Below are 13,707 nucleotides of genomic sequence, written 5' to 3'. Positions count from 1 at the left end.
GTGAGCCTAGGATTTTATAGTGAAGGAAATGGTGATTGGTTTTCCCGAAGCCAAGCGACGTTTGGACAAAAATCATCTCTCGCCGTTGATTGCGACCACGTGTCGTCAATCAACGGGAAGGAGTATGTAATGGCCACTTAAGGTACATAGCTTATGTATGTTTATTTTGCCCTTAATGTTCATTGGTTGCCCTTAGTTAAGCTTATATGTTGTTAATATTGCTTGTTTGGCCCTTAATTGAAGTGATATGTTGGTTTGGTTGAGTGGTTGTCCTGGAATTGGTGAAGACTTGGCGAAAATTGGAGTTACAGACTTCGCTGGGGTGAAGAAGAATCTTCGTCGCGGCGACGTAGGTTCTGTAATTCTTCGCCGCAGTGAAGAGTCGGCTGAAATTCTTCTTGAAAGTTCTAGAGAATTTTCCTTAGGGGCAAAGTGACCATTCTGCCCCTAATTAGCAGGAAAAGTGGGGAGTGAAATGTAAGAGAATTTCATGGAGAATACATTAGAGTTGGGGTTGTGATTGCAAAGAATTAAAAGGCAAAGTTGGAATTTCTAAGAACGTGTAAGGGTAAAATGGGAAAGAGTGCTTATAATATGAGATATTAAGGGTTTAGTCTTGTAAACCCCCTCATTTCTCTTCTTCCACCACCACTTCTATCCTTCATTTTCTCTCAACTTTTCACTCAATCTTCCAAGGATTTTGAGGGCTTTTGGTTAGAAATTGGTAAGGAGTTGATCCTAAGCAACAAGAGGTAAGAATCTTTGCTCTAAATATGAGTTTTATTTATGTAAGAGTTGAATCCCTATTAAGTTTATGCTTAGGGTTCAAGAGGAAGCTTGAGCCCAACAAGAGTAGAGGGCTTTAGTGGAAACTACTCAAGCATAAGGTAATTAAATCCATCTAAGTTAAGATTTAAGTGATGGAATGCTGTGTAGAGATTGTTATATGAATCTTGCATGAATTCTCTATGTTTGAGATGAGTAGATGAAGTTGTTATTAAGTTTTATGATGGTTCATGGTTGGATTTTCCACCATGAAAAGGGTTGGTTGTGTTGATAGAATTTGATGGAAGTTTGGATGGATTTAGAAAGAAGTTGAGAAGAGTATTTGGAGTGTGATTCCTTGGCAGGATTTGTGACGATTCAAGGGAGTTTTACTCCACTTTTGGATGGTTTAAGAAAGAAGTAGAATTATAGTTAAAGTAGTGTTTATGTATGCATGTTTATTGTTCGATGAAATGCCTAAGAGAAGCATGAGGATGAGTAGAGAACCTTAATTTTATGCAACATTGCATATTTGCAATTCATGAGTGCATTTAAGGAAGAATTCTAAGCATGAGCCATCCATATGCATATATTTATATGTGTGTAATAACTTACGAAAGAATCATGAATTGTGAGAATAAAGCACTCTAAGAATAAAGAGAAAGAAAGAATAAGCACTAGAGAATAAAAGAAAGAAAAGTGCTAAAGAAGAGAAAAGAATAGGTTGTGCGATGGGGAACCCGTGAGTGATGAGCAGAATATCCCCGTATGTACGCCACCTTCAGTGAGCGGCCTGAGAATGAGAGAAGAATTGGTATAGCCCGTGAGAATGCATGTAGATGAGGGCTATACCCGAGAGAGAGAATACACTCACATGGCCAAGGGTTCCGAATCCATGCATCAACTGAGTCTGATCGGCATAGAATAAGAAAACATAAGAAAGAATAAGACTGAGAAAGAAATGAGAAAACAAAATAAGAAAAACAGAAGAGAAGAAAGAGAATGCATTCCTATGCATTACTACATGTGCATTTCATTCAGGCATTGTTATCATGACTTCTAACATGATTTGTAAGAATAAGAGAGAAAGAAAGAAATGGAAAGAAAGAAAGAATAGAGAGAGAATTAGTAGAGAAGTACCGTGAGAATTAGAAGCAAAGAAGAAAATAGAAAGAACAAGAGAGAAAGAACAAGAAGAAAAGAGTAGAGCAAGGAAAGAACGAAAGAGTGATACACGGGGATAGCGGTGTAGAGGATTTACTTACTGAGCATTTTTGTGCTCACCCCGTTGTTTTCTATGATTTTGCAGGAAATAGGTGAGGATGCAGTCGGATGGACGTTGACAAGCAGAGAGAAATGGCTACACTATCCACCATTTTGATAGTTTTTGTACACGTTATTTTGTACTATGTAAAGAATGTATATATTAAGTAAAGAAAAATTTGGGCCCATCTACTTTCTCTTAATTCTACATGTATTGTTATTAAGTATATTTTATGTGCATATTTGTAGAAAGAAGTCATTACAGAGTAACCATCATGCTTCAAGAAATCAAATCGTCGCTTCCCTCCGTTGAAATAATTGAGCGACGACTCGTTCCCTCCTCCACATTAAATGCGCTCTCATCTACATTTAATGCCCTGAAAAGGAATGTCGTTTCAGTATGACTTACATTTAATGTGCATGGCTGGCATTTATTGCGCATGGGATATGTCTATGAAAGAAAAAGGTATTTCATTAATGGATTAGCTGTCAAAGCGCAATGGATAACATCTGAAGAGGTCATTAGATAAAATACTCTTCATCGCATGTAAGTTGTGAAACGATGCGACGGTCAATTACAAAACAATGTGACTCTTTGCCTTCAGCAAAAATACGCTAAGTATAACTAGGTTGCAGACCTCGATCAAAATAAGAGGCGCATCAATACGGCACTAAATAAGGTATTGTCCAGGTCGTAGGCCTTGCAAAGGAGACCACTTCAGGTCACCCTTATGGAAATGTCTTGTGACCTCCTTGTAGCTAGGTTGAATCGATCGGGTGTCATTTGGAACATATCAAATCAAGGCATAATTGTGAAGTTCTTAAGGCTCGATTCTCAAACCTTAAAAACTAGGGGACTTTTGTTATGCCTGGAAAAGTAGGGCTGACGTAGGGTCTTGTTAGCATGGGTGGTCAGAACTTAAGAAGTTTCTACGACCACTCAGATGCAGCCACGTCGCTTGATGACGTGAGTGGCATGCTCCTGCCAATGTAGTGGGTGTACACAAGGTTGGCAAATGGTTGGAAATGGTCCATGTGTCCAATCCCTGCACAATTCGAGGAAATCAATTAGGTAGGTGAGCAATGGGACGTAGAGAAGGATTTGCACCGCATCCACCCCACTCGCAGATTTAGTAATCATTACCTCGATTCATCCCACTACAAATAGAGGTCTTCTCTCCCATTTATGGGATTGGCTAATTTCACTCTGGAATAGCATATACACACTCTCTCTCTTGTATTCCCTAAGCTGTAACTCAGCTCGCTGAATGCGACCTGACTTTACTCATTAATACAATATCAGTGGACGTAGGATTCGCCTTGTGAGCATCCAAACCACTTTGAACATTGTTCTTCATCCTTTATTCAACTAAATACTTCCATAACCACGTGTGACTTCTAAGCTCACTTAGCATTTTTCACGTGTGAATAGTTGGTGTCGAAACCAAGCATCAACAAAAAAGTAACAAATCCACCCTAATTTTGTATAAATACATGCCATATGAACCTTACTTCATGTTACACCAATTTTCACCTTGTTTCCATCATGTTTACCTCTAATGGCATAGGATCTTTTAGTCAATCCCTATAGAGAAGTAGGACAGTTAATAATACAAGAAGTTACTTTTGTCCAAGGTCAGGTTCATTTGATCGAAATATTGAACCCAACTTACACAAAAGTAGAAAGATAATTTGAGGATTGTCCGGAAGAAAAAGATTTATAAAAATTACATAAATCTTTTTTTCTTTCTCCAAGTCTATAATATTGAGGTTTCATCATCTCTATTCTAATGAGAGAAAAGACTGAACATTGGAACCGGAAAAATGTATTTTATATTCTTAATTAATTTACATACAATGATATGAGAAGTAGAGTACATGATGAAATTATTGTAGTGGATAATGCGTGTATATATATATATAAATCGATAGATTTTTTTACACCCATAAACAAAAGTTCAGTTATTGTGGATTCATTCAGAGAACTAGTTCCTTGAGTTTCTCTTCAATTTTTGATGCTTCAATGCCAATTCTAGGACTGGTGGGCTGCAGTGATAATATTGAAGACTGTTTGAGCATAACCCGGAAGTTTGTTACAAATCAAACTTAATAAATAAATTAACATAAAGAATTAATACATACCTTGGACTTAATTATGAACTTGGACTTAATTATGAAGATGAGTTTATCATCAGCATGAAGCTGTGAAGCTTCTATAACTTCAGCTGCTTCTTCCTGAAGTACACTTATAATTTCATAGAACATGATTTTTTTATCCAACCCACAAATCATATTCACTTCCATAGTAGAATCAAAATGTTTGATGCTCATTATAGTACGTAATGAGCTTCGTGTCCTGTCATCAGTACTAGTATTACATGTTGTGATCTCTTCTCCTTTCAATTGTTCTTTCCTTTTTTTAAGACGTTCTACATTCTCGTGCAACTGCTTTATATAACTTGTTGCTTGATTCAATATCCCAGGCACTGACAACTACAAGCATATATTGACAGCATTGTTTCACATTAGATCGAAATATACATAAGAATATGAATGGAGAATTTGAATCATATTCTTTCTAAAGAGAACCTTAGAGGTGGTTTGAGGAGGAATGAGAAAAGCAAGCCGGGAAAGCTGATCTTTCATGTACATTCTTCGACTTTTCTCCTTGATATTTCGCTGAATTCTTGATGATGAGTTGTTGCGGCTGGCCATAATTTTCTTAAATTCACACGGAAACAGAAAACAAGTATAGGAACTTAAAATGAAATGAAGGGTAATGATATAAAGAACCCTTTGCAGGTCTAAAGAGAATGATCGATGGATGTAAATTAAGAATTATTTGTTGATATCAAAAGCAGTTCGTCAGAAACATTTGTAGAGTTGGAGAGTGGAGAGTGGAGAAAGACTCTCTGGAGTATGACTTCTATTGAAAATCTAAAGTAATTACTTTGCGGATGATGATTAATATGAAAGGAAATAAATTCCAACCACATATAAATATCGTAATTATTAAATAAATATCGTATAAAAAAGTATAACAAAATAAATTATAATTCAAAATTTAAAAAAACAAAAACAAATAAGAGAATGAAAGAGAAAATAAATATCGTTTTAACCACTTAATTTAATTATTTTCTACAGTATAAAAAATTATAATGATGTTTATAAAATGTCCGGCTTAAATAATGTTTGAAACAATTTATCTAATTTAATTATTATTTTTTTGTTGTTATGTTTGTAATCCTGCAGCTAGGTTTCCTTTTTTCTTCCTTTTTTTATTTACTTTTGAGAATATTAATGAGGTTGATAGAATAAACTTGACAGGCGAAAGAAAAAACTTCACTTAAGACTAATTGACCGATGAAAAATCTTATCTAAGAATTTTGATTGATTTGGTAGTTGAAAACACGAACTTGAAATTATTAGGCATATAGAATTCTAACTCCATGTGAGAATTTGAATTGAAGCAACTATCTTTGGGTAGTCGAGTGATTCGATAAGAGTTCTTGGATGTATTACTCAAGAGGTTTTGAGTTTGAATCATTTTTTAGTTGCTAATAAGAGTAGTCACTAGAGCTCTTACCCAATCGGTAATTCTAGGGTCTCGGATGATTAGTTGAGGTACGCGTAAGCTAACCTAGACACCCCGGTTATCAAATATATATATTGAATTGGAGCTCTATACCATGTGAGAAAAAACATAAATGGCATTAATATCAATTCTTTTACCTAAGTTATGAATAATTAAAGATACTGTAGACTACATGAAGGGAAATCCTAAATAGAAAGATCTTTAAAAGTCATAATTATTCAAGTCCTTGTTAACCAAACCAATTAAGTTTTCTCATCGATTCTGCCTTTTAAAAATTGAATTTCTTTTTCTTAAAACTTCACAGTATTTATATGTAACATCTACCAAAAAAGGAAAAGCTGCTTTACCCATTTTAAGGGAAATTAACTGTGAATTATAGGGAATTTATAATGATTTTTTTTTTCCCCATAAGTCACAAAAGAGTACTAGTGTTGTAAATAATCAATAATTTCAACAATTCATTGATTTGGCCCGTTGTATCTGTTATGCCTAAAGAATGCAGGGTTGACGTAAGGTCCAGTCAACGTGCAAAAGTCAGAGCATGGCTATACCCGCAGCCGAGTCTCGTGAGGAAAGGAGCAGCATGCTCCTGTCAGTGTAGTGGGTGCGCGCCAGACCAGCCAGGAGCTGGAAAGCTTCCACATGTCCAAATTCCTGCACCAAATCACGTAAATCACTCTGGAAGGTGGGCAATGGGACGTAAAGGAAGATTTGTACGAATAATCCCATCAACTCACAAATTTAGTAATGATAACCTTAATCCATCCCACTATAAATTGAGGGCTCCTCTCTCATTTGAGGGATTCGCTTATTCTACTTTTGATTAGCTACTCTCTCTTAAGAATATATAGCATCCTCTCTCTTGTACTGTCATTTGTAAGTCAGTCCGCTAACGCGACCTGGCCTCTATCATTAATACAAAAATCAGTAGACGTAGGACTTGCTTCCTTAGCATCCGAACCACTTTAAAAGTTGTTCCCATTGCATTTACTCTCATTTTCTCTTACATTCACGTGTGCCTTCTAAGCTAGCTCAACATTTCAGACGTACGTTTCGTTGGTGTCAAAATCATGCATCAACAGTTTGGCGCTAGAAGGAGTGCCTAATTTAGTGTTCATCCTTCATCAAAAGAATCTCTAACTTACTGGTCCTACAACAGCAAATGGCCCGCCAACCTGAACCTGAGCGAACCAACTAGGGTGCTGAGGGGATCCTCCAAGTCTAGGAGGACACCTCTTCCAAAATACCTTCAGTTCCTCAAAATGTCATGGGGGATATCCTATCAAGTTCGCAACTTAACCCTGCCATTAGAAGCTACCTGGAGAGGTTCGACAATACTCTCCAAACAGTCAACCGAAGGTTAGACCATTTGGACCAAGGCGTGCCAACCAAATCAGCTAGGGCGGTGCAACCGCCAAAAAACGCTTGCAGGTCACGCAAAAGCACGACAAAGGGAGATAGCCCGTGCTGTGAGCATTGCAGCCTGTCGGAGAAAGGGCAAGCAAGTGGCGAGAATGGGCCTAAGGGCTCCAAAGGGCCAACGAACACCAACCACATCCTGAGTAGAATACCCATGGCATTGAACTCGGTGAAAAGTCACAAGCCGAGCCATCCCATGCCATGTCGCATGCACACCCCCATAAAAGTGCTGGGTGGGGCGATTCTTATCACTGCCAGCAAAACGACCCTAATCGTCATCATGCGAGAGGTTCCCACACTTCGCAGGGCATTTCGTACCACCACGAAGGTCGTGACAATTCCTTGCACCATTCATCGCCATCACACGGCTCTAGCCAGCGTGTGTCGAAGGCGGCCGAACTGTCGACCGAGGTGAAATGGAATCCGACCTTCGGACTTTTCTTATCCGCAACCGTGAAAGTCAGACTCGCATGGGAGAAAGCAATCCCCAGATAGCTCCGCTGCCTCAGATTGAGGAGTTATAGTGAGCTTTAGACCAGCTAAGAGCTCAGCAAAATGAGCAGGGGCAGGTCGCGTTCGTGTTCCTTTTTTCTCTGGCAGTGTTAGCCGCCCCACTCCCATCAGGATTTAGAATGCCCGACATGTGGGCGTTCGATGGAAATTCTGATCTACAAGATTATTTATATGAATTCAACGACCTAATGGAGCTTCACCAGGTCTCAGATCTAGCAAAGTGTCATTGTTTGGCAGTAACTCTGATCTCTCACGCCAAACGATGGTTCAGGTTTATCCCAGCAGGATCGATCAGCTCCAGGCCTCAAATGAGCGCAACATTCCTGAGGCATTTCCAAGCAAATCGAAAGTTCTCGATGCGTTTGAGCTACCTTATTGCAACATAAGGCAAGAGAGGGATGAATTCCTCCAATCGTACATTGATCGATTCCACAGAGAGCTTAAGAAGGTAGCTCACACTCCCGATAAGTCTATTCAGACTCTCATCATAGCGGGAGTTCACCCATAGACCGACCTGTGGAAAGAGTTACAGGCTGAAGATGATGTTTCCCTCACCCGTTTCTATAACCTTGGGAAGAAATACCTCTATATTGAAAGTTCTGTGGCAGCACTTTGCTGCTGCGACCACGGCGCTTCGGGTAGTGTGTCTGGTCAGGAGGACAGGAGAGTTGATTGCAGATGGGCTACTGACGATCAACGAAAAGGAAAGAAATCGCGCTATGAGCCCAAAAAGTCTTATGCTCCTGTTCTTTGTCACGATCGTGACAAAAATCAATATACGCCTCTGAATGTGTCTGTATCAGCTATTCTTGACAAATCAGAAGAAGCTGGCTTGCTCGGAGAGCCTGAGCCCATGAGAAATCCCCCGTCAGCTAGAAATAATAAAAAGTACTATCGTTACCATCGGGATAATGGGCATTACACCGATGAGTGCCGAGCTCTCAAGCAGGTAATCGAAGACCTCATCAAGCAGGGACATTTCAAGGAATATATTGATGACTCCACTCCTGCACAAGAGAAAAGTCAAGGGGAACCTGGAAAGAAGCGACATGATCACAAAGGGGTATGCAGCCTCAATTTGATCTTCGGAAGACCGCACTTTGTGGAGAACTCGCGAGGCACCCAAGAAAGGTATGCTTGCACAGCTCATCACGACTCTATCAGTGTGATGAGCGCATCGTGGCGACCATGTAGGGAGGAGGAAATTACCTTCTCCAAAAAAGATGCAGTCCGACTGCATCATCCCCACGATGACGCTTTTGTGATCACGCCCCTGATAGGGCACCATAACACCCACAAAATGTTGGTGGATAACGAAAGTGCTATGAACATCCTGTTCCAGACAACTTTCGAAAGAATGAACCTGGATGAGGCCGACCTGAAACTCGCCTCATTCCCTCTATATGGTTTTACAGAGGACCACCTAATTCCCAAAGGAACAATCTCGCTTCTAGTCACACTGGGTGACTTTGACGAGGTGACCAAGGTAACTGAATTCTTGGTAGTGGATTGCCCGTCCGCTTTTAATGGTATATGGGGGCGACCTCTACTAAGAAACTTCAAGGCAATCACTTCGATATACCATCTGAAGATGAAGTTTCCCACCCCGACGGGGATAGGGGAAGTCAGCGGATCTCAGCGTGCATCTTGCGACTGTTATATGAATGCAGTATAGTTGGCATACAAAGGGAAGGGTATCTCGCTTGGCATTCCCTGACAGGCTATGGCGATCAACAGGATCAAGCCACAACGTGGTCCAGCCAAGGATAATATGGATCCTTGAATTCAGGAAAGCCCTTTCAGTGGGCCAGTTGAGGATCTGTCCAAAGTGTCGGTTAACCTGAGTGAACCGAGCCGAGTGTTAAGGATGGGAGCAATCTCAACCCCCAGCTCGCCTCTGAGCTGATCAGCTTCCTCAAGGAAAATATCGATGTGTTCGCCTAGTCGCACGCAAATATGGTCTGGATCAGCCTGGATATCATTTGCCATGTGTTGAACATCGACAGCGAATCCAAGCCAGTTCGCCAAAAAAGAAGAGCAATGGACTCGGAGCGATATGCTGCCTTAAAGCTAGAGGTGGATAACCTCTTTCGAAACGGGTCCATCCAAGAGGCACTCTACCCGACCTGGGTTGTCAACCCTATTCTAGTAAAGAAGCCCAATGGCAAATGGCGAACCTGTGTCGACTTAATCGACCTCAACAAAGCATGCCTAAAAGATAGCTTTCTCCTACCCAGAATCGACCAGCTCATGGATGCCACCTTGGGGCACGAGCTGCTAAGGTTTATGGATGCGTATTCGGGATATAATCAAATTTTGATGTATGCACCGGATGAAGAGCATACATCCTTTGTTATAGATTGGGGACTGTACTGCTACAGAGTTATGCCCTTCGGCCTCAAAAACGCTAGCATGACCTACCAGCTGTTGGTTAACCGAATGTTCTCCGAACAGATCGGTAAGTCAATGGAGGTCTATGTAGATGACATGCTGGTCAAATCCCATGTCGCTTCAAATCACATAGCATACCTCACTGAGATGTTTGATATCCTCCGACTATACAGAATGAAGCTAAACCCCCTCAAGTGCTCGTTCGGAGTATCCTCAGAAAAATTCCTGGGATACATGGTTAACCAATGGGGAATAGAGATCAACCCCTAGAAAATTCAAGTTCTCCTCGATATGGCAAGCCCGACCAGCAAAAAACATGTCATGAGCCTTAATGGGCGAATAGCGGCGCTAAGTCACTTCATATCGAGGTTAACAGATCGTTGTTTGCCGTTCTTTAATGTTCTGAAGGCCAATAAAAAGTTCGAGTGGACTACCGAGTGCTAGAGGCATCCACGCCCACACGATCCATGTAACGACTAATTACCCGCTCAGGCAGCTTCTCCAAAAGCCAGAGGCATCAGGTAAATTGCTCAAATGGGCCATGGAATTGAGTCAATTCGATCTGAAGTACAAGCCTGTAACGCCCCACTTGAGGTACGTAGTTATTGTTTCCTCTTTTGCTTTTATTTGAGTTGGTCTCTTGGTAATATTTTTTGGTTGACCTTTGATTGAGTGTTGTGTTGAATACTTGCCCTGAAATTGGTTGAAAATAGAAGAAGTTCAGTGTGCCAAGCTTCGCCGGGGCGAAGAAGAATCTTTGCCGCGGCGAAGAGGTGTTGAAGCCACGGGGAAACATTCTGGACAGTTTTGCCACAGCGACAGAAGCTTCCTCGTTGCGGCAACAGTCCGACCAAAATGTTTGTTAAGTTTTAGATGTTCTCTTCCCTAAGGGCAATTTGACCATTCTACCCCTAATTAGCAGGAAAAGTGGGGAGTAAAATGTAAGGAATTTTCATGGAGAATATGTTGATATGGGGGTGTGTTTGTAATGAATCAAAGGATATAGATAGAATTCCCAAAAAAGAGTAAGGGCAAAATGGGAATGGTTGTGTATAAATTTCATTAAAAGGAATTAAGACATTGCAAACCCCTCATTCTTCTTCTCCAACGCCACTCTCCTCTCTTGCTTCCTCTCAATTTCTCTTTCTTTTGATCAAGGAGTTTTAAAGGGCTTTTGGAGTGATTTGGGGTAGAAAATCAACCTAAGGCATCCTAAGGTAAGGATTCTTGCTTTGGTTGTGAAGCTTTGTGAGTTTTCGTATAGATGAATATGAGGGTTTGTTCTTTTGTTTAAGAGTAGAGAAAAAGTCAAGCAAACCAAGTGAAAGGAAGAGTTAGTGAAATCTCTCCATAACAAGGTAAGTAAACCCAACCCAAGTTGAGATTTGGGAATTTTCTTGATTAGGGTTTTGATAGCACTTATGTATGTGTGTTATATACATGTTATATGCTATGTTATTGAGGCTTAAATAGAGATTTCTAGTGCTTTGTGATTGTTATACCTTTCAAATATAAGAAGTGAGTTGTGAGTTGGAAAGTAGTTTGAGATGGAATTGAAAGGGTATTGTGGAACCTTTTGGAAATGTCTTTCTTTGGCAGGTTATGTGGCTATGTGAGGAGGTTTCTCCCCATTTTGGATGGTTAGAGAAAGATTTAGAATCATTGGTATAGTAGAGTTTTATTATGCACTTGAGTTGTTTGATGAAATGCCTAATAGAGGTTTGAGTATGAGTAGTGAACCTAATTCTTGCAACTTGCATGTTGGCATTCATAAGTGCATTAGTGAGATGAAACACACCATCAGCACTAATTGTGCATTGAAAAGTGACCTAAGAAAGAGTAGGAAACTTTGTGTATGAATACTCTATGAGTAGAGAACTGGTGGATGCAACTACTCTAAGGGTAGAGAGAATGGAAACTGCGAGAATAGAGTGAATGAGAAGAGTAGTAGAGATGGGTTGATGCTTTGTGATCATCACCCGACAGTTATGGGAATCGGGTTGATGCTTTGTGATCACCACCCGAATAGCCATTGGAAATGGGTTGATGCTTTGTGATCATCACCCGATAAGTATTAGAAACGGGTGGATGCTTTGTGACCACCACCCGGTTAGTTTTTAGAGAAGGGGTTGATGCTTTGTGATCATCATCCAACATTTATTAGAAGTGGGTTGATGCTTTGTGATCATCACCCGACAGTGATTAGAGACGGGTTAATGCTTGGTGATCATTACCCAAAAGTCATGAGAAACGGGTAGGTGCTACGTGGCCTCCACCCGATAGTTACGAAAACCGAGTAGGTGCTTCATGGTCCCCACTCGATAGTCACTAAGAACGGGTTGGTACTGTGTAAATTCCACCCGATAGTCATGGAGAGTGAGATGGCACTGTGTGAATGCCATCTGGCCGTACCTCCGGTAAGATGAGGCCATGACGTTTAGTAGAAACAGAAATAGAAATAGAAATAGTATAAGGAAAGAATTAAGAGTAATACATACGGGGACAGACAGATAGAGGGTTTTACTTACTGAGCATTATTTTGTGCTCACCCCGTTATTTTTCCTTTGTGGATGCAAGATCTACGTGTTGATGCAGTCGGAGGGGCGTCGGCAAGCGAGGAGCAATAGCTACACTGTTTCCCCTGTTTTGTCTTTTAAAATGAATTTTTGTAAACAATCCTCTTTGTGTATAAAAGACATATGACTTATAATGAAAAGAAAGTTTTTGGGCCCAATTTTCTATTATTATGCATGCATTGTATTAGCTTACAGCAGTTGTTACAAAGCCAAGGTCGACTATCAAAGGGCAGGCTGTTGCTGACTTCATATCAGAATTTTCATATCTGCCAAGTGCGTCGGAGCAACAGCCCAGCGAAGCCATTCAGGAAACTACTCAGAATCTGTTGATCTGGAGCCTCTACGTCAATGGATCATCGAACAAAAAGAGGGCTAGTGTAGGTCTTCTCCTTTTGAGTCCCGAAGGAGCTCGCATTCACGGCATTCTCCGGTTCGGGTTTAAGGCAACCAACAATGAGGCTGAATATGAAGCTCTGCTCGCTGGATTGCAGTTTGCTAGAGAAATGGGCGCAACTGTGATCAGTATCCATAGCGACTCCATGCTGGTCGTTAACCAGATTTTAGGAGAGTACCAAGCCAAGGAAGAAAATATGATCCGCTATGTAACGACTCCATTCTTATAAAAATATGCATAGTAAAAGTACAGGTAAAATAACATAAAAAGTTGGGCCCAAAATTTTCCTTTATTAAACATATGTATTCTTTATACAAATATATACAAGATTTGTATCATATGCAAAACTATCAAAATAGGGTAGACAGTGTAGCCATTTCTCTTCGTGTGCCGATGTCCATCCGACTGTGTCCTCATCTAGAACCTGCAAAAACATAGGGAACAACTGGATGAGCACAAAACAATGCTCAGTAAGTAAACCCATTTACTCGAATATCCCCGTAACTCTTTCTCTAATTCTTTCCCTACCATTTCTATTGACTCTTTCTCTTATAACTCTTTTATACTAACTTTCTTTCTAGTAAGTCACGGCCTAATCTGACCGGAGGCACGGTTGGGACTCGCTCCCACTCCCTGTGACTTCTACTCATTCTAACCGATCGGACTTGGTTATGCATGGATTTGGAACCTTTGGCCATGTGAGTGCATAGAATCTCTCGGGTAAACTCGGGTATAGCCCTCATCCGCATGTACTCTGCGGGCTACACCACTTCTCTCTCTGATACTCTTGC

The 13,707-nt window shown here is 40.5% G+C and overlaps 1 protein-coding gene across 1 annotated transcript; it reads right to left on the bottom strand.

The window, feature by feature from the left end:
* Window positions 1–4,005: 4,005 nt before the first annotated feature.
* Window positions 4,006–4,743, bottom strand: LOC116121070 (transcription factor bHLH167-like). Its single transcript, XM_031407015.1, has 3 exons — window positions 4,618–4,743; window positions 4,171–4,521; window positions 4,006–4,074 (listed from the first exon to the last, which is right to left on the bottom strand). Exons 1-3 carry the CDS (start codon window positions 4,741–4,743, stop codon window positions 4,006–4,008), a joined length of 546 nt encoding a protein of 181 aa, XP_031262875.1.
* Between the last annotated feature and the right edge of the window lie 8,964 nt (window positions 4,744–13,707).

This window comes from Pistacia vera, unplaced genomic scaffold, assembly GCF_008641045.1.
Source record: "Pistacia vera cultivar Batoury unplaced genomic scaffold, PisVer_v2 Contig96, whole genome shotgun sequence".
Classification (NCBI taxonomy): Eukaryota; Viridiplantae; Streptophyta; class Magnoliopsida; order Sapindales; family Anacardiaceae; genus Pistacia; species Pistacia vera.
The sequence above is the reverse complement of the archived record's forward strand: the minus strand, read 5'-3'. Positions and strand labels throughout refer to the sequence as shown.

Bases quoted from the DNA above. Each gene is read 5' to 3' on its own strand.
- LOC116121070 (XM_031407015.1), bottom strand. From the start codon at position 4,743: ATGGCCAGCCGCAACAACTCATCATCAAGAATTCAGCGAAATATCAAG. The intron at 4,522-4,617 runs GTTCTCTTTAGA...ATATGCTTGTAG, and splicing joins CTCCTCAAACCACCTCTAAG to TTGTCAGTGCCTGGGATATT. The intron at 4,075-4,170 runs GTATGTATTAAT...TTATCACTGCAG, and splicing joins AGTTCATAATTAAGTCCAAG to CCCACCAGTCCTAGAATTGG.